This window comes from Elephantulus edwardii, unplaced genomic scaffold, assembly GCF_000299155.1.
Source record: "Elephantulus edwardii isolate Elephantulus edwardi_28Jun2011 unplaced genomic scaffold, EleEdw1.0 scaffold00405, whole genome shotgun sequence".
In the NCBI taxonomy this organism is placed as follows: domain Eukaryota; kingdom Metazoa; phylum Chordata; class Mammalia; order Macroscelidea; family Macroscelididae; genus Elephantulus; species Elephantulus edwardii.
The window spans coordinates 936,026-955,100 of record NW_006400155.1 but is presented as its reverse complement, the minus strand read 5'-3'; the positions used below and the strand labels follow the sequence as shown (position 1 = coordinate 955,100).

Genomic DNA, 19,075 nt, shown 5'->3' with positions numbered 1-19,075 from the left:
TAAACCTTGTGCTATACGATGATTGGCCATTAATCCAGCTGAAGAACTATAGCTATTTTTCCAAATGTGTAATGTTTGACATTTTCCTTTTCAGATGTGAGATGGAAAAATAAATTCTGGGGTAAATCCATGGAAATTGTTCCAATTGGCACAACCCATGTGACTCTGCCAGCGTAAGTTTTCCCTCCATGGTTATTCCGGAACTTTATCGAATTTTGAGCTAAGATTCCCCTTTAGATACACAATGCCCACCTTCCCTCTGGCTTTGAGATTATATATGTTTGGGTTTGTTTGGTCTTTTTTATCTGTTTGGCAGAGTTTCAGATGTTCTTTACTTTGAAAATATTATATTTCCCTCAAATTGAAATGCCTACAACAGACCAAAGTTCCCTGAATAGAAAGTTTTAAAACTCATATGTCTACTTCCTGACAAAATGAAAACTGGTAGTTTCCATTTAACATTGTTATCCTGATTTACTATCCAGATATCATTTAAAGTGAGATGTGACTGTAATATTACAGCAATTATTGGTACTTCTTTATAAAGCAGGGCACTCTGGTGACCTAGTGATGAGAATTTGCACTGCCATCCCAAAGACAGGCAGTTCGAGTCCTCTGCTGGCTCCCTAGAAGAAAAATGGGCAGTCTCCTCCTGTGCAAGTTACAGCATCTGAAAACTCTGGAGGGTCAGCTGTGAGTTAGTTCTGACATGACAGCACGGAACAACAACTTTATAAAGGAAAACTACCATAGTATGGACTAGAATTTAATCACCTGGATTTGTATGCTAGCTCTTCCTTTTAATACTTGTAAATCCTTGGACATATTACCTAACCTTCCTGACCACCAATCCCCTCATCTGTAAATCCCCCTACTTTACAAGGCTGTTGTAAAGATTAAATAAGCAATATGCATAAAACTCAAGCCTCAATGTCACTGCCTTTGAGTCACTTTAAGCTCACACAGGCCCTTCATTGACTTGTCAAGGCTAGATATTTTAATGGAAGGAAAATACCATCTTTCTCTCTTGGCACTGCTAGTGGGTTAAACCACTGGAGACATCCAGCCTTTTTGGTTAGTGGCTGTGGACTATACCCCCAGCACTTCTAATACACATTGCTGTTGGTGTTGTGTAAATTGAGTCAGGACTAACCATAGCTGACCCTCTAGTGGGTTTTCAGAGGCAGCAAATCACCTGGGAGGAGACTGCCGATGCTTCTCCCATGGAGCAGCTGGTGGATTCCAACCATTTACCTTTATGTTGGCAGTGCATTTCCTTACCACTTAGCTGGAATATACATTAAGCATCCAAAATAGACTTGGCACATAGACTTAAGTTTATAGAGACAGATATAATTGTGAAAATTCCCATTATCTTCCTCGTCCACTGTCTTTTCATGGTTTAGTGACTTAGACAAGTCACCTCCTCTGGCTCTCGGCATCCTTTCTGGAAAAGAGGGAGTGGGGTTGTCCCAGGGAGCAGCCAGGCCTCTCCCAACTTCCAGGCCACAGAGCTGACTGTTGCCTCCTCTGGCCCTGCATGCTGAAGCTGAAACAGCATCCAGAGTGGTCGCTCCAATCCATCAGTGCTGGTTTCCTGAATGAAGGAGTGAGGCATTCATTGTGAGCTTTATTTTATAAAGCAGTGCTCTCATTTGAGTCATTGTCCCTTTTTCCCTTTTTGAGTTTTGGAGATCATTTCGAGTGGAACAAGGTGACCTCTTGCATCCATAACATCTTGAGCGGACAAAGGTGGATTGAGCACTATGGAGAGATAGTCATCAAGAATCTGAGCGACGATTCCTGCCACTGCAAAGTGAATTTTATCAAGGTAACCCAGGGGGCCCATGAGCTCTGACACCAGAAAGGTTTCAGGGCACCTTGGGGAGTTGTCACCTTCCACTTTGTGCCAGCTGTCAGTCACCACCAGGAGGCTCCCTGGTCCCAGCCCCACCCCTTCCACCTGGGCCACCCCTCTCACCTGGACCACCCCTCTCACCTGGACCACCCCTCTCACCTGGACCACCCCTCCCACCTGGACCACCCCTCCCACCTCGACTACCCCTCCCACCTGGACCACCCCTCCCACCTCAACTACCCCCCCCACCTAGACCGCCCATCTCATTCAGACCACCCCTCCCACCCGAACCACCCCTCTGGACCACTCCTCTCACTCCTCTGTCATGGACATTTCCCCTTGCTGACATCTCCAATTTCACAATCACTCCCAAGATCTGGAATGCCCTGGAAGCAACCAGAGTGATCTTCTTAAAACGTTAGTCATGCCATAGCATTTCTTTGACCAAAATACTCCAAATGAAAGTTAGTGCCCTCACAGTGGTCAGGTGGTCCCTGGCCCTGCTCCCCACCTGCAGTTCCCTTGATGTTTTTCACCAGTCTTGGCCTAGGAAAGCTGAATCACCAGAACATGGCCTGAAAATGCCACTCAGCTTTACTGGTTTCCAAATATGGATTCTCTTTGAGCTCAGAATAGTACTAGATTTTTTGATTTATGGCAAAATGCCTTCTCTTCTTTCATAACGTTTTTATTTTAGGAGACAGCCAAATAATTGAGAGTTGGGAAAATTTCAACTCTAGGGAGTTAGAGCTCCCTCTGCTGGCTCTGGCGAGGCACTGTATAAAACCGACAAGTCTGCCTTTCAGACTGACCAAAAAGCATAGTGTGACTATGTCACACAAGTTTCCTGTGGCTTGAATGAACAGATGCCGGGAACAAATAGAAGAAAGTGAAAGTTGAGCAAGCATCTTTATTTGTTTTTGTCTAATTCCTTTAGAGGAAGAATTATAGGAGTTGTGTTTCTTTTCATTTGCTGATAGAGCCACAGTGACAGTCCTTTTTGAAGACCTGTAAAGGCCAACCACACTGCTTGAAAACAGTCTAAGAGCAGAACTGAGCCTTTCTTTGTTATGTGTGCAAGTCAGAGTGTTGTTATGTGCCATTAAGTCAGAACCAACTCATAACTGACCCTGCAGCAGATTTCCAGAGGCTATAAACCGCATACGGGATTGGCCATCTTCTCCACGCAGCAGCTGGTGGATTTGAACTGCATGCCTTTAGATTGGCACCACAGATCCTTTCCCACTAGGTCGCAAGAGCTCCCTCATTGAACACACAGAGGACATAAAAAAGGGTGTCCTGTGTAAGTGCTGCTTATTCCATTAAAAACTGCAAGTAGAGGGTTATCTATTAATATTTATTAAACAGCCAAAGGTTTAAAAACCAGAGTCCAGAACTGACAAAGTCTCTGCAGTGATGCAGTGTGGAAATAGTCTTATGGTGCCCTCATCCAGTATGTGTCTGTCTGTCTGTCTGTCTCTCTCTCTCTCTCTCTCTCTCTCTTAATCTCTTAAATAAGTTGACCACAAAGTACTAAACAGAAAATTCTTGTTTGAATTTTAGGCAAAATACTGGAGCACTAACGCCCATGAGATTGAAGGCACAGTATTCGACAGGAGCGGGAAAGCCGTGCACCGACTGTTTGGGAAATGGCACGAAAGCATCTACTGTGGTGGCGCCTCCTCCTCCACCTGTATCTGGAGAGCAAGTTAGTGTCTTAAGTTCATGTGCCCAGTCAAAGTGTGGGTGGGATGGGCACAGCAGGAGGGGTCAATGGGATGGAGATGGGTGTCCGTTCAGCTTCTCCAGTCTCTACCTGCTGTGAGCTGTGCTGGAGGCATCAAGCATCACTGCATTCATCTAATCATATCTCACATTCATCACCAGGCTTCTCAACAATGCCTTCTGCTCAATCCTGGGACCTTAATTCTAGCATGAAGTCAAAGCCAATCTCAGATTGTCTCTGAGGGAATCTCCCAGACACCATACTCATTAGACATGAGCTCTGGGCCTAAATAGAGCACTGAGAAGTAATGCCGGTGACAAAGAAAGCATTTCATAGTAATAACGGAAATAAAAAGTGTTATTGGAAAGGCAGAGTGACTTAGGATTTATCCAAGAGTTAGGGATCCGCAGATTCACCCAGCACTCCTATGATTCCAGAGCAGCAGGGTGAAGGGCTAGGGAACACAGGCTTTGTCAGCTTGTCTTCACAGCACTTAGAAACTGTAGACCAGCTCCTGATCTGATAAATACGGGGTTTTCTAGCCATAGTCCTATTACAAGATCATTGTTTTGAAACGCATCTCTTGGGAAGCTTAAGGCAGATTTTTTAAAAAGAAAGAAAATCATTGTATAAGGGCTTTAAATAAACCCTTAGGTTGTGTGCTATTAACAGTAAAAGAGCAAGTAGGTGGCCCCTGTGTAGTTTAGAAAAACGTCTCTGTCAAGGACATAGATGACTGACAACATATCCATCCTGTCTTCCCAGTGTGCTGATGGTGTTTCTCTTTAAGTTATAAAAGATTAACTTTCAATACTGTATCCCCACAAGGTTCAATACCCCAAACATGGAAGAGCTACTTTTACCCGGAATCCCTCAGCAAACATATTCTTACATCTCATTAGCCTCACCTGATTCAACAACCGATTCCTGAAGGAAGAGGCGGCTTTAGAGAGATTCAGATTGACCTAGCTTCATCTTTCAGGAGGCACCACACGGCCTGAATAGACATAATATAGAGAAGGCATCCAGCATTGTTTCTGACCATAAGTACCAACCACATCTTCCATCATTCTCTCAGAAGCTAAAATGCAGTAGTGACAGTGGCCCTCCTGGCTTCAGAAGTTCAGAGACACATGTGAGCATTTTTCAGATACACTGCTGTGGTTTGAACTGTGTTCCCTACATTGTGCGTTAGAGTTAGGTGCCTTGGTGGCATACAGAGTAACGTGTTGAGCAGCTAACTGAAAGGCTGGCAGTTACAGCTGCTCGACTCCACCAGCTGCTCCTGAGGGGAAGAGGGGCAGTCTTCTCCTGCAAAGAGGCACAGCCTCAGAAACCCAAGGGAGGGTTGCGGTGAATTACAGTCAAGGCCGTGACAGTGAGTATATTTGTAGATATAATCCAGTTCTGGAATAAAGTTTTTATTATATGAATTAGGTCATGCCCAAGTGGACAAGTTCTAAATCCCATCACTTCTGTGTTAGAAAACTCGCAGATTAGGCACAGAGACAGACACGTGGGGGTGGGCAGAAGATTATCTGCACTGATGTGAGGATCTCCTGCAAGCCAGGTAACCAAGGAAGGACCAGGACTATAGACAAGGAAGGAAGGAACATGGTCGAGATCCTGGCTTGGACTTCCAGGCTGTAGAACTGTATGAAAATACGTCTGTTTCTTAAAGCCACACACTTGGGATAGCTTATGTCTTAGCCAAGGCGCATGCTCTTCCCTTGGTTTAAACGAGATGTCAGAGCTGAGAACTACCATCCTAAGTGGAATGTTAATGTAGTACCTACATGAAGGAATCCTGTTTAAGTTGTTGGTCATCTGCTTTACTGACTTTATGTCTATTCTTAGCCATGGGCATTTTCTGGTCTATCTTATAGAAAAGTCACCTTCTTTGTGAGTGTCATACTGTGGTTGTAACTTATTACCATGAACTCAGTGGGTTATAAACAACAGTAATATACTATTTACAATGCTGGAAGTCAAAAGCCCTAAGTTCAACATTTTGGCAGGACTTTATTCCTTCTAGAGGCTGAAGAGGAGAGTTCATTCTTGCCTTTTCTAGCTCCTAGAGGCTGTCTTCATCCCTTTGCCTATGGTCTCATCTTCTCTCTTCAAAGTCAATGGAATGTCCTATCCACTCTGCTTTTTCTCTCTGACCCTTTAAAGGCCTTTGAGATTATTTTGGCCCCATCTGAGTAATCCAAGAAAATCTCCCCAGCCCAAGATCCTTAACATAATCACATTGATAGACTCGGTTTTTTTGCCATACAAGGTTATCTATTCAGAAATGCCAAGACCCATAGGCATTTGTGGAAGGCCATTATTTTGTCTACCAGATTTCACTCTCTTGGTTGCTAAGGGAGGGGCAGGCACAGGTTTTAAAATGCATTTTGTTGTTGTTGTGCCATCGAGTCACCCGGGACTCATAGCAACCCTATGTACAACAGCTCTAAACCCTGCCCTGTCCTGTGCCAATCTCACTGTCTCTGAGAGACTAAAACCAAGGACTATAAGTCTCATTAGAGAAAAACTTGGAAGAACCCTAGAAGCCCTAATCCACAACATAAACAGTCTTCTAAGCATCCTGAAAAACCTGCAACTAGGAAAGGATAAAATAGACGGAGACCTTCTAAGAATCAAATCCCTATGCACATCCAAAAACCTCCTCCAACAGAGGGGAAGACACAGACTGGGAAAAAATACTTGGTAATGGCATGTCAGATAAGGGGCTTATATCTAGAATTTATAAAGTACTCAAGCACCACAACAAGATAAAGGTAAACAACCCAATTGAAAAATGGGCACAGGATATAAACAGACACTTCACCAAAGAAGACATTCAGATGGCCAACAAGCACATGAAGAAATGTTCAAAGTCCCTAGCTCTAAGAGAGATGGAAATCAAAATAACTATAAGATATCACCTTACCCCGGTAAGAATAGCAAAATTTAATAGAATAGCAAACAACAAATGCTGGCGAGGTTGCAGAGAAACTGAAACCCTTATCCACTGTTGGTGGGAGTGTAAAATGGTGCAACCACTATGGAAGGTAGTATGGCGCTTTCTCAAAAAGCTGCAAATAGAAATAGCATTTGACCCAGCAATTCCATTACTGGAAATATACCCTAAACAAACCATAACTGCCACCCAGGTAGATTTATGCACACCCATGTTTATTGCAGCTTTGTTCACAATAGCAAAGAGCTGGAAACAACCCAGGTGCCCATCAACAAATGAATGGGTAGAGAAGCTCTGGTATATTCACACAATGGAATACTATGCTGCATTGAAAAACAAGGAACTCAGGAAATACTATGCAAAATGGATGACCCTGCAGAGCATTATGCTGAGTGAAATATCTTAGTCACAAAAAGACAAATACAGCATAATGCCACTGATATAAAACAGGACTGACATAAGGTCTGGGGGCGGGGGGGAAACTAAGAAAAGAGGGCTAAATCTACATGGCATTGAAACAGACGAGGCAGAGAATTGTATAAAAGGAATGTATTATTAAGTATTATTAGCATGACAAAAGTCCAGAATAAGAGCTGCATAGTAAAGTGGTCTGGCAGGGAGGAGAGGGGGGGACACATGTATAACAATGAAAGAACTTTCTTCCCAAAGAAAAAAGCGATCTAGAGGGGCGGGGGGGGGGGGAAGCAGGGAGGAAAATGTGCAACAACAAACACTGAAATCTCAAGGGTTAACACTGAGCTATATTTTGCATGATACCTGGAAATACAATATGCAAAAAAAAAACATGAGAGAAAGCTGTTCTGTAAACTTTCATGCCTAAGATATAAGAAAGTCAAGACTAGTTAGAACAAGCACTTCTGAATCTCCCCACTCAATCCCACCCCAACAAATGGGTCTAGAGAAAAGCATGGTTGTTTGTATGTGTGACTAACAAAGGTGCTGTCTAGATTGATTTTATTCAGTAGGTAATTATATTCTTTTTAGCTGCCCTTCAAGGTAAGACTATGCTCCTGGTAATTCTAAACTTGAATGTGTAGATCTGGAAAGGGGTTAAAAAGTTATTAAAAAGGAGGAGAGAAATGGAAGAGAATTCATATTTATTGGCCGTTCTGCTATGACTTTAGCATTGTTTTAGGTACTTGGCAGTTTTGGGAGAGTTTCAAACTAAAAAATAGATTCTCTAAAGAGATAGAGTCTAGTTAGTCAAGAAAAACCCAATGCTTAAAAACAAATTTTATTAAGCTCTTTTATAATAGTGTGAATTTTTTATAAAGAATGAAAATTCACAGCATTGCATAAATTTGATGTATGTCCCAGACAAAGCGAGCCTTATCCCTGTGGATACAAATAATTGTAAAGAAAAAGATTTATAAAGAAATATTCAACACCTATTTGCTTAGCCAGAATATTTTAATGAAATTGGAACCATTAAAGAATTGAGAGGAAAAAGAGAAAAGAACAACTCTAGCTGGCCAGAGATGAAAAACTCAAATTAAAATGTAACATAAATGAAATGCAAGTTAGGAATGATTTTTTTTTTAATTCTTAGATCCCATGCCCAAAGGCTATGAGCAATATTATGGCTTCACACAGTTTGCACTAGAATTAAATGAAGTGGATCCATTGTCAAAGTCTTTATTACCACCTACTGACACTCGATTTAGACCAGACCAAAGGTAAGATTTTCTTCTAAGGTCTTTCTCACCAGAAAAACTCTTATTATTACATTTTGTATTATTACAAAAACTCTTTTATTAGCAGCTCCCAGACCACCAGGTACCTGAGGGAGGGAGACCAGGGCGTCAGGAGTAGCTACAGAGAGTCTTTTCACCACGTGATGGGAAGAAACAGAACCTGGGTTAGGTTTTGGAGTGGCATAGCCTTCATTTATTGTGGAGGCTCATTTCTAATAAAATGCCCCAAAATGTGTTCACCTTTTTTTGAACTTACCTTCTTATGTATTTGAAAGTGCAAGAAGCACCCAGCACCCTCCCCTAGTCCTAAATTCAAGTCTTCTTGATACAGTGAAATCTAACTTCTGATCCTAAGTTTGCTCCTGAAGAGCTGGAGCTGTGGCACATCTAATTAAGCTTTTCATCTTCCTCTGCCTCAGCGTCTGTTTTCTACTCTGAAAAGAAGAAACTACTTTTTCTCCCCTAAATCCTTTCTAAAGGAGCTCAGATGGCCTGGTGGTAAAGAGCTGCACTGCCAACCCAAAGGAACATGGTTCAAATCTACCAGCTGCTCCAAAGGAGAAAGATGGATAATCTCCTGTTGTGCAATGTATTGCCTCTGAAAACCTGCTAATGTCCAGCTGTGTGTTGGTTCTGACTCGATAGTATGCAATACCAGCAACACACGAATCCTTTCTAAAGCACTCTGAGGGGTAGTCTGTAGCGTGTTGCACTGCTAACCGTAAGGTGTTGTCTCTTGTGATCCTAACCCACTAGCCAATCTGCAGGAGAGAGGGAGATGCCTTCTCGTCCTGTTGGAGAGTTACAGCCTTGGAAACACAATGAAGGGTCACTGAGTCTGAGTCCACTCAAGGTGGTGGCAAATCCTTTCAAATTAAGACTCAAAAACGAAAGACTGATAATATTGGCTTTTTTTAAAAAAAAAGAAAATCATTGTTCAGGGGAAGAAATAAATAAAGACATATAATCAAAGTCAAATGGCAGACAGAGAAATTATATTTTATTTTCATACTGTACCAGAAGTCCAGGCTGGTTTCAGAAGGGGTCGTGGTACTAGAGATATTGTAGCTGATGTTAGATGGATCTTGGCTGAAAGCAGGGAATACCAGAGGAATGTCTATCTTTGTTTCATTGATTATGCAAAGATATTTGACTGTGTAGATCATAACAAACTGTGGCTGACTCTGAGAAGAATGGGAATCCCAGAACACTTGATCGTTCTAATGCTAAACTTATACTTGGACGAGGAGGCAGTCATCAGAACACAGCAAGGGAACACTGCATGGTTCAAAATTGGGAAGGGTGTACGCCAGGGATGCATCCTATCTCCATACCTTTTCAACCTATATGCAGAACAGATTATCCGGGAGGCGGGGCTCTATGAGGAGAAATGTGGGGTCAAGATTAGTGGACGATTTATAAACAATCTGCATTATGCGGATGACACAACCCTGCTTGCTGAAACTGAAGAGGACCTGAAGTGCTTGCTGCAGAGGGTCAAGGACTGCAGCCGACAATATGGATTGAGGCTCAATGTCAAGAAGACAAAGATTCTCACCACTGCACCAATTGGCAGCATCAGGATGGATGGTGAAGAGATTGAGATTGTACACAGCTTTAGTTTGCTTGGCTCTACAGTCAACAGTCTTGGCACCAGCAGCCAGGAAATTAAAAGGCGCATTGCCATGGGAAAGTCTGCTGTTAGGGACCTCTCCAAAGTGCTGAAGAGCAATGGTATCTCTTTGGAGACTAAGGTGCGTCTGATACAGGCCATGGTCTTCGCAATCACCTGTTATGCATCAGAGAGTTGGACAGTGACCAAGGAGGATAGAAGGAGAATTGATGCCTTTGAGCTGTGGTGCTGGAGAAGAGTATTGAGAATACCATGGACTGCTAGGAAAACAAACAGATTTGTCCTGGAAAGGGTTAAACCGGGTGGCTCCTTGGAGGCAAGGATTCTGAGGCTCCGTCTAACATACTTTGGACATGTTGTGAGGAGAGACTGGTCCTTGGAGAGGGACATCATGCTTGGGAGGGTGGAGGGACAGCGCAGGAGAGGAGGGCCCTCTATGAGGTGGATTGATTCAGTGACTGGGATAATTGGAATGGGAGTGTCAGAGACAGTGCGATTGGCACAGGACAGAGTGGAGTTTAGGGCTGTTGTACATAGGGTCGCTATGAGTCGCAGGCGACTCGACGGCACATAACAACAACAACAACAACAACTGTGAATTGTTCTAGAAATCAAGAACAGTCAAACCAACCCAAAGAGAAATACAGGGAGAACAACAGACACTTCACAAAATAGGAAATACAGATAGCCCTTAAGTACATGAAAAAGTACAAGTTTTTTAAATGACATTGACATACCATTTTTTTAAGATAAAGAAAACCCCCAATATACCATTATTAGAATGGAATGTCCATAGAAGGAACAGTCTCACCCTCCTTAGGGGGAGAGTGATGGAGGAGCGAGAAACATGCCATTTTTTAACTTAACCAAATTGGCAAAGATTTCGCATACTAGGCTGAGAGGGAAATAGAAATTCATTGCAGTGCTGATGGAAATGTAAATTACTGTAATCCCAACAATGGGTATTTTGGTATAGACAAATCATAATTTCTCATACCTTTTAACTTAGGAAATTACACTATTAGAAATTTCCCCTTCAGATATGCCTGCCTATTTGCAAGATGGCAGATATACAGGGCTCTTCATTGCGGCATTAAATGCAACATAAAAATAAATAAATAAAGCAAAACCTAAAAATTGAAGACAACCCAAAAGTCTGTCATAGGGAATTATTTAAATAAGATGTAGCCATACACTAGAACATTACACAGGTGTTGAAAAAGGTGACATGGAGAGAGCAGAGCTCTGGTGGTATAGTCTGTAGGGAATCGTGCTGTTAACCCAAAGGTGACACTTCTCTGGCAGTTCAAATCCACTGTCAATTCCACGGGAGAAAGGTGAACAATCTCCTTCCATGCGATTTACAGCCTCTGAAAACCCACTGGAGAGTCAGCTATGAGTCAGTTCCAACTGGACAGCAATGAGAGGGTTTTTTAATGCATGTATAATTATTACTACAAAAATGCACAAGGAACTAATAACGGGGTCACGTGGTGAAGGAGGGTAAAAGGGAGTAGAATGGGAAAAATGAGTGGAATTAGAAAGAGTGAGAAGAAATTTATCTCAAATTTCTTTTTATAGATATAATTTTCTATTATCGTGAATATATCACCATTTTAAAATACTGTCTTTCCTAACTACCTCAAAATAACTGTTATAAGGGTTGAGAAGAGGTCCTATTATTTTAGGATCTAGTGTTAGATAGATACAAACTTAATAGTAATTCCACTGTATTTTCTTGGAATTGGTATCCATTTCTTTTCTCCCTCAATGCGTCAGGTTTCTAGAAGAAGGAAACATAGAAGAAGCTGAGATGCAAAAGCAAAGGATTGAGCAGCTGCAGAGAGAAAGGCGGCGGGTGTTAGAAGAAAATAACTTGGAGCACCAGCCTCGGTTTTTCAGGTGAGTGCACGGATGTGGATGTGTGGGTTGTTAGCTGACCACACTTGCTTCTGGTTTAAAGAGTGAGCCCTTGTGTCGTCCATGGATGAGAGCATTCTCCTGCCTCAAAGTGGTGGAACCTCCTGGCTGTTGTGGGATCTGAATGTTTGGGGACATTTGCCTTTGAGCTCACCCTTCCCTGTGTTCTCAGGCAGGAATGGCACCTGTTTGAGGGTTCCCTTTCTCCCACCTGCCCCACAAGCCTCACCCTGTGAGTGTGCAGAGGAGGTACTCAGTCAATATTTGGGGTAGAGACACCCCGAATCAGGCTCCCAGTGCCAAGCCAGTGTATTCAATCTGCTTTCAAAGTTTGCCAGCCGTAGTTTGTTTTGGCTTTATAGAGAAGTGTCTGTTATGTAGATGGACTCATTTAAACACTTCTTTTTTAAATGGATGGGGAATTGTGATGACAACCCATGCTTCTGAGAGTGAGAAAGCAGGCACTCTCAACTTGTGTTAAAAGTGCTCATAAAAGAATGACCCAGAATTTCTACTTATAAGAATTTTTTTTTCTACTTATAAGAATTTTTTATGTAAACACACTGCCACACTTAGAAAGCAGCTTGTGCTTCATTTAGAATAGCTAAAGATTGAAAACCATCTTAGGAGCATCTAGAGACTCTCTGGTAGGTAAATTGTGTGGATCATCTACACACTGAAATATCGTGCAACTATTTAAAAAGAAAATGAAGAATCCTTTATTGCTGAAGTCGCATATTAATTTTTCCCCCTTTTTAAATTTTATACTGGTTTATTTACCAAGTTTGAATACATTGTTTTACACATTGGATCCTTCTCATTTCCTTCACCACCCCCACCACAGTAAATATTTTTCTCTTTACAGATTCTCTCTGTAACAATTACTCAAACCACTGTCAATCATGAAGACTTGCACTAGATTTTAATGGCCAGTTGTCATGACTATGTTGTAATAAAGCATTATTACAAAAATAGACAGAAGGGTCAGTTTGGCCCATGGAACCATTAGATGATTACTGCTGCCTAACTTATTAATGGGAGATTTCCCATATCTATTGTTAATATGAAAAAGTCCAGTATAGAAACCTCCTTTCTGCGTTACTGTTGTGTAAAAAGTGGGAGAGGGAGGGAACTCTGGTGGCCTTGTGACAAGAAGCTGTGCTGTATTCCCAAAGGTGCACGGTTCAAATCCACCAGATGCTCTGCTGAAGAATGGGCAGTCTCCTCCTGTGCCAGTTGGATCTGACTCAACGACACACAACAACAAAAATGAAATAAGATAAAGTGTTACTAAAAAAAAAAAAGTGAGGGGGTAGATTCTGTGCATACATGGGTATGTTAAATTTCTCTGAAAGAACAAAACAGATAGTGCCATGGTTTCTGAGTAGAAGAAATAGGCTGGGAGAAGGGTAGGAAGAAGACCTTTAATCTTTGTAATATATGATCTGTTCAAAAAACAGTGAACCAAGGCTATTTTATCCAGAATGTTATGGCTTCCAATTTCCTTGTTCCAGGCTAACTTAAGTCTTCACCGGAAAGGCCTGGTTGATTTGTAGCTACATAGCGACAGCCAGGGTGGGGACTATCATCCTGTCATTTTTTATGTACAAACAACCACTTCTTCACCCCATGTTCTTCTCAGAAGCACCACTTACACGGTCCCTTATGTTTGAAATGAGATCTGGGCAGTGCAGATGCTTACTACACTGCATAAGTATACTTGCTACACTGAGCTGCTAACTTAAAGTTTGGAGATTCAGGTCCACCCAGAGGCACCTCAGAAGCAAGGCCTAGTTATCTACTTCTTAAAAGACAGTCACTGAAAATCCTATGGAGCATGAGCCTATTCTAGCACCCATGGGATCACCATTAATCAGAACTGATTCAATGAAACTGTTTTTGCTTGGTTTAGGTTTGAAAAGTTAAATAAAACTCACTCTCTGACTGCTGTCTAGTCTGAACTCACAGCTGACCCTCCAGTGGGTTTTAGAGGTTGTAAGTAACCCAGGAGGAGACTGCCCATCTGTCTCTTGCAGAGCAGCTGTTAGATTTGAACCTCTTGTCTTTGGGTTAGAAGCTCAACTCCCTACCACTAGGACACCAGAGTAAATAAAACTGGAAGTAGTAAAAACAGTTTTCTGCCTTCCACTTTCCTCCTTGTCCTGCTGAACCATCAGGGACGTTGGACACATGTGAGAATGATGGCCTTGGAATGAGGGAATAAAGAGGGAGAGAAAAAGGAAAAGAATGATGTCATTGGCAAATGTGTCCTCCCCCCCCCCAAAAAAAAGAAAGAGAATATATTTTCCAGAGTCTTTAAGAAAAGTGTTTGTTTGACAGGAAATCCGATGATGACTCTTGGGTGAGCAACGGCACATATCTGCAACTTAGAAAAGATCTTGGCTTTTCCAAACTGGACCATCCTGTCTTGTGGTGAAAGAAGAAAGATGTGTCTTTGTATTGCTCTCAAATTTGCTGTCTGAAGCAGCAGCACAAATCTGTGTCAATATATTTAAAAGATTCTATCTAGAATGTTCAATTGTGCTTATTCTATTGTTGTAAGTATTTAAGTATCTATTTTCTTCCATGGGTTTCTTTACAATTTCAGATGTTATCAAGATTGTTTATATGAATGTAGAACACCTTGGTATTTCTTTTTATATAAACTATTTAATAAAAATGAAAGATTGAATGTTAATGTGTGGGTTAAAAAAAGAAGCTTTAACACTAATTTTCCAAAGCTTAGGGAAAATTCAAATTAAATTTATGCCTTATAGAATTATGTTGGATGGGGAGAAAAATTCAGTCTCTCCCAGATACATTAAGAAATCAGAAAAATACCCAGGCTTACTCACCCATGCATTAGCTACTCTAATTTGGTAGCGCAGCTATCTTTTTGCCTCAGACAGCTCTTGAATTGCTCACACAGAACAATTCTGCTGGTGCTGGAGTCTGAAAAATCTTTCTATTTGCATTTTTGTGGTTGAGAAATGGTCAAGGATTAATGGAACATGTTTTTCAAGAAAGTGGATATAGCGCTTTCTTAAAGAGGACACATTTGCACTCATAGTTCTGTTGCCTTATGTGTAAAAGTGTGTAGCCTGTTGCCCTATTAAATGCCATAATGGCATCCCTGAAAGGCAATGGGAAAACTACATTTAGTGTGAGCTGAACCCATGACGGGTGAAGAAATGATTTCCTGCTCCCCTTCCTGGGAGAGGCTGCATCTCTGTTGAGTGTGGTGTGTCCCGGGTTAATGTAGGGCAGACACTGCATTCCACATGGCATTTGACTTTCTAAAAAGGTTAGTGAAATGACTGATTGTTTAAAAAACTGAACATGTCTTTCTGAACTACTGTTTTGGTATTTTCTACCTCTTAAATAAGTACCATATTTTAGATCTTGTATAAAAAGTTTGACCATCTGCCTTATAGACACGTAGACAATTGATGTTCTTCCTCTGTACGGTTTGTGTTCTGTTAAAGCTCTGTCTTCTTAACAATCCTACATGTGTTCATATCACTCTTATGAGTTTTGCAGCAGTCTCAAATAATAGAAATAAAACTACTCAGAGGGGATATTTTGTCTCTTTAAATGTGTTACTTCAAATTCTAGTAATATCATTTGTGCAACAGTTGAATTGTGTTATCAGTTCCATTCCAGATGACGTCAAAACCAAAGCCTAATTTTTAAGCCTTCTATTCTTTGTCAATAACAAATCTACGGAACATAAAGTATAATGATATGCTTAGAAGGTTTCTCCAGGAAAATTCTCCTCAGCTATTTACACAGTCTCAGCACATGTGGGATGCTGTACATGAAAAGTAGAACAAACAGCAGAAAAAAGCGTTCATGATTTCTCAATGTCACCCGGATAACCCATCGACCGTGCCACATTTTTTAAAAAATGGAGAATTATTTTAAGTGGATCTTTTAGAATCTGCACGTGACTGGCATTTTAAAACATTAAGTGACTGGTCAAATATTAGATCCACTTATTCCATTTTATCTAGACATCAAGATGAATACAATGTGCATATCATTTTCATTTCTAAGCCGTTAAATGATATAAGCTCATGCTTTGTCATATTCTTTGTTCTTTCTTTTAAAGCCTCCATCCAAATTCTGCTCACAGACGTGAGGAAGCTGGCTGTAGATTTAAGGGTACTCAAGGGGAAAACAAATCTAGTTTTCACAGCATGAGGAGGGTAAGTGTAGAATTTTAGTAATATTGGCTATCAAATAGGCATACTCCAGAGGCTGGTTCAAAAAGGGAAAACAACAACAAGAAAACCCACAGCCTAAATGGATGGAGCTCTGTCCTGCAGCGCTTGCAAACTCTTTCATTGTCCTCACATTATTATTTCAGTTGCTACAGTGCTTTCTTCTGGAATTAGAGAACAGTAACAAATATCACAATGATGATAATTTTAGTTAAGATAGGGATGGAGTTGTAAGAAGATACATGCGGATCTGAAAACCTACTAGTCAATCTTTCTCATTGATATCCAGTCAGAACCTATTCACAGCTAAGCCTCCAGTGGGTTTTTAGAAGCTGGAAGAGTAGAGATTGCCCATCTCTCTTCCACAGAGCAGCAGGTGTATTTGAACTGCCAGAGAGGTGCCACCTTTGAGTCAGCAGCACGACTCCCCTACAGATTACCCCACCAAAGCTCCCTACTAGTTAATATCACAGTCATAAAGAGGTTTTCTGAAATTTCAACAATTTGGTAATATGCCAATCGTGGTAATGGGTACCCATGGTGGCCAGTGTTGGCTGGAACTTCCCGACTAAAACAAGCCTGGAAGCAGAAGCGGCATCCACTTCCAAAATGGCTTGCCTCCGGAAACTCTATGTACGACCAGTGCTCAGGCTGTTCATTCATAGGGTCGCTATGAGTCGTCTACAACTTGATGGCACCAAACAACAACACAACATCCAGCTTTTATATTCTTTTATGAAATTACCTTGAGAAAAAATTAGCACTCCTCTCCCCACTTTCTGTCCCTCTTCTCAGTGGGACATTTCAACCTAATTTATATCACAAGGACATTTTCTGTTTTTACAGTGAAGGAAACAGAAACACTGTTGGTATTGTCTGGGAGGAAGTGAGGTAGAATTTCATATTTTAGACTTTGAGTCTCTCAAATTATGCCAACCACTCCTCTCTTCATGATACATGTTTTAACCCACATTTTATTTCTAATTATTTACACCCAAGTTAAGAGTAAATTACATGGATATCCTGGGGAAGGGATTTTTTTGTCAGTCAGCAATGTGACACATTTGCGTCACATTTGGCCACTGTATATTCCTGTCCTAGTGATGTCCCACACGGCAGGAACAAGTCAGCAGTGTCCAGGGTAACTTGTGACCTGTGAGGCACCAAAGCCACCTACCAGCTGCAGTCAAGTTGACTACTATTCAGGGTGACCCCAGGGATGTCAGAACTTTGCGCCACAGAATTGTCACCGACTCACTTGTTTTTCCCCCAGAATAGATCTCCAGGTCTTTTTTCCAAGTATATTAGAGCTTAGCTTTTGATGCCCTGTAGGCTGGTGTCTGAAGTCTAAGTGTAAGATCCTTTACTCTATTTTCATTCTTGACATAGCTCAGACCTTATTTGACTCTTTCCTGACTTGTAAACCAGCTATGGTGGCTGTCCCCTTAGGAAGAACACAGCTGAAAGTAGATGACAACTGCCAGGCAAGATGTGTTGTTTTAAGTGTTGTTGAGTCAAGGATGACTCAATGTTGTGACCCTATGAACAAGAGATCTGAACCCTGTCTTACCCTACACCGTCTTTGTCATGCTTGACATTTTTGTGTCCATTTGGCCACTGTTTCAGTCCATCTTGTTGAGGGTCTTCCTTTCCTTTGCTGGCCCTTGCTCTTTACAAGCATGATATCCTTTCCTTTCCAAGGGACTAGTGAGGACAGTTTGCCCTTGTGGCCTGTGGGAAGAAACAAGAAATTCGCCTAGGTGTGTCCTTAATGATTTACTGAGAATAATCTACACCTCTGACCGCCATGTACTGGAAACCCTGGAATCAATCTTGTAACATTTTTCATTGACACTCATCCCAATCACGGTCTTTTTGCCCACTTCTGTAGGCCCATCTGCAGCTCTGATGAGGCGTAACTGCTACCAAGTATGATTTTGTCTCCATCTAAATGAAAGCCATGGCCATTCCTCACTAGAGCACCTTCAGCACCATGCTGATGGTTCTCCTTCCAGAATGATTTGCCTTGTTCTGCCCTTATCTTAAACGGGCCTTTATAGCATATGTTTGAATCTAGGCTGTCTTTTTTTCTCCTAGAACAGAAAGCAGCTTTGGGTAGACTTAAACCTCTAACCTTTCCTTTTAGCAGCCAAACACATAAACCATTTGCCACCCAGGGACTCCAGAGCACCCTAAAGTTGACCATTTTCCTGAGTCAGATGTGCCCTTGTGTCTCAGTACATCCTTTTCAGCAGCTCAGCCTCCAGAGGCCAAGCAGTTCCATTGTTGTTGTTGTTGTTATGTGCTGTCAAGTTGCTTGTGACTCATAGCGACCCTATGTACAACAGCCCTAAACCCTGCTCTATCCCTTGCCAATCTTATTGTCTCCAACACACCTATCCCCATTATCCAAGTGACTGACTCAATCCATCTCATCGACAGTCTTCCTCTCCTGTGCAGTCCCCCACCCTCCCAAGAGTGACGTTCCTCTCCAAGGACTGGTGCCTCTTGCAACATACCCAAAGTATGTCAAACAAAGCTTCAGAATCCTTGCCTCCAAGGAGCAGCCTGGCTTCACCCTCTCCAGGATGAACTTGTGCTCCTAGCAGTCCATGGTACATTCAATACTCTTTTTCCAGCACCAAAGCTCAAAGGCATCAATTCTCCTATCATCACTAGTCATTGTCCAGCTCTTTGATGCATAGCAAGTAATGGCAAAGACCATGGCCTGAATCAGGTGCACCTTAGTCTCCAGACTGGCATAGTTACTGCTCAGTACCTTGGAGAGGTCTCTGAGAGCAGACTTGCCCAATGAAGTTCATCTTTTAATTTTCTGGCTGCTGGCACCAAGTTCTAGTTGTTGTTGTTTTTATGTGCCATCAAGTCTCTTGTGACTCATAGCAACCCTATGTATAAGAGCCTTAAACCCAGCTCTATCCTTTGCCAACCTCACCGTCTCCAATACACTCACACTCCCACAACCCCAATCACAGAATCGATCCATCTCATCGAGGGTCTTCCTCTCCTTCGCT

The 19,075-nt window shown here is 41.8% G+C and overlaps 1 protein-coding gene across 4 annotated transcripts in view; it reads left to right on the top strand.

Moving 5' to 3' along the window:
- The window catches only part of OSBPL3 (oxysterol binding protein-like 3), a 132,331-nt gene extending 117,819 nt beyond the window's left edge, over positions 1–14,512 (top strand). For 3 of the 4 annotated variants that reach the window (XM_006902395.1, XM_006902393.1, XM_006902394.1), the window contains 6 exons: positions 95–173; positions 1,687–1,831; positions 3,422–3,566; positions 8,123–8,249; positions 11,680–11,802; positions 14,161–14,269. In XM_006902395.1, the coding sequence (XP_006902457.1) occupies positions 95–173; positions 1,687–1,831; positions 3,422–3,566; positions 8,123–8,249; positions 11,680–11,802; positions 14,161–14,257 (716 nt within the window). In that variant the 3' untranslated portion in view covers positions 14,258–14,269. Of the gene's footprint in view, positions 1–94; positions 174–1,686; positions 1,832–3,421; positions 3,567–8,122; positions 8,250–11,679; positions 11,803–14,160 lie in introns of all 4 variants that reach the window. The other variant, XM_006902392.1, reaches the window with a different exon arrangement.
- The last annotated feature ends 4,563 nt before the right edge of the window (positions 14,513–19,075 follow it).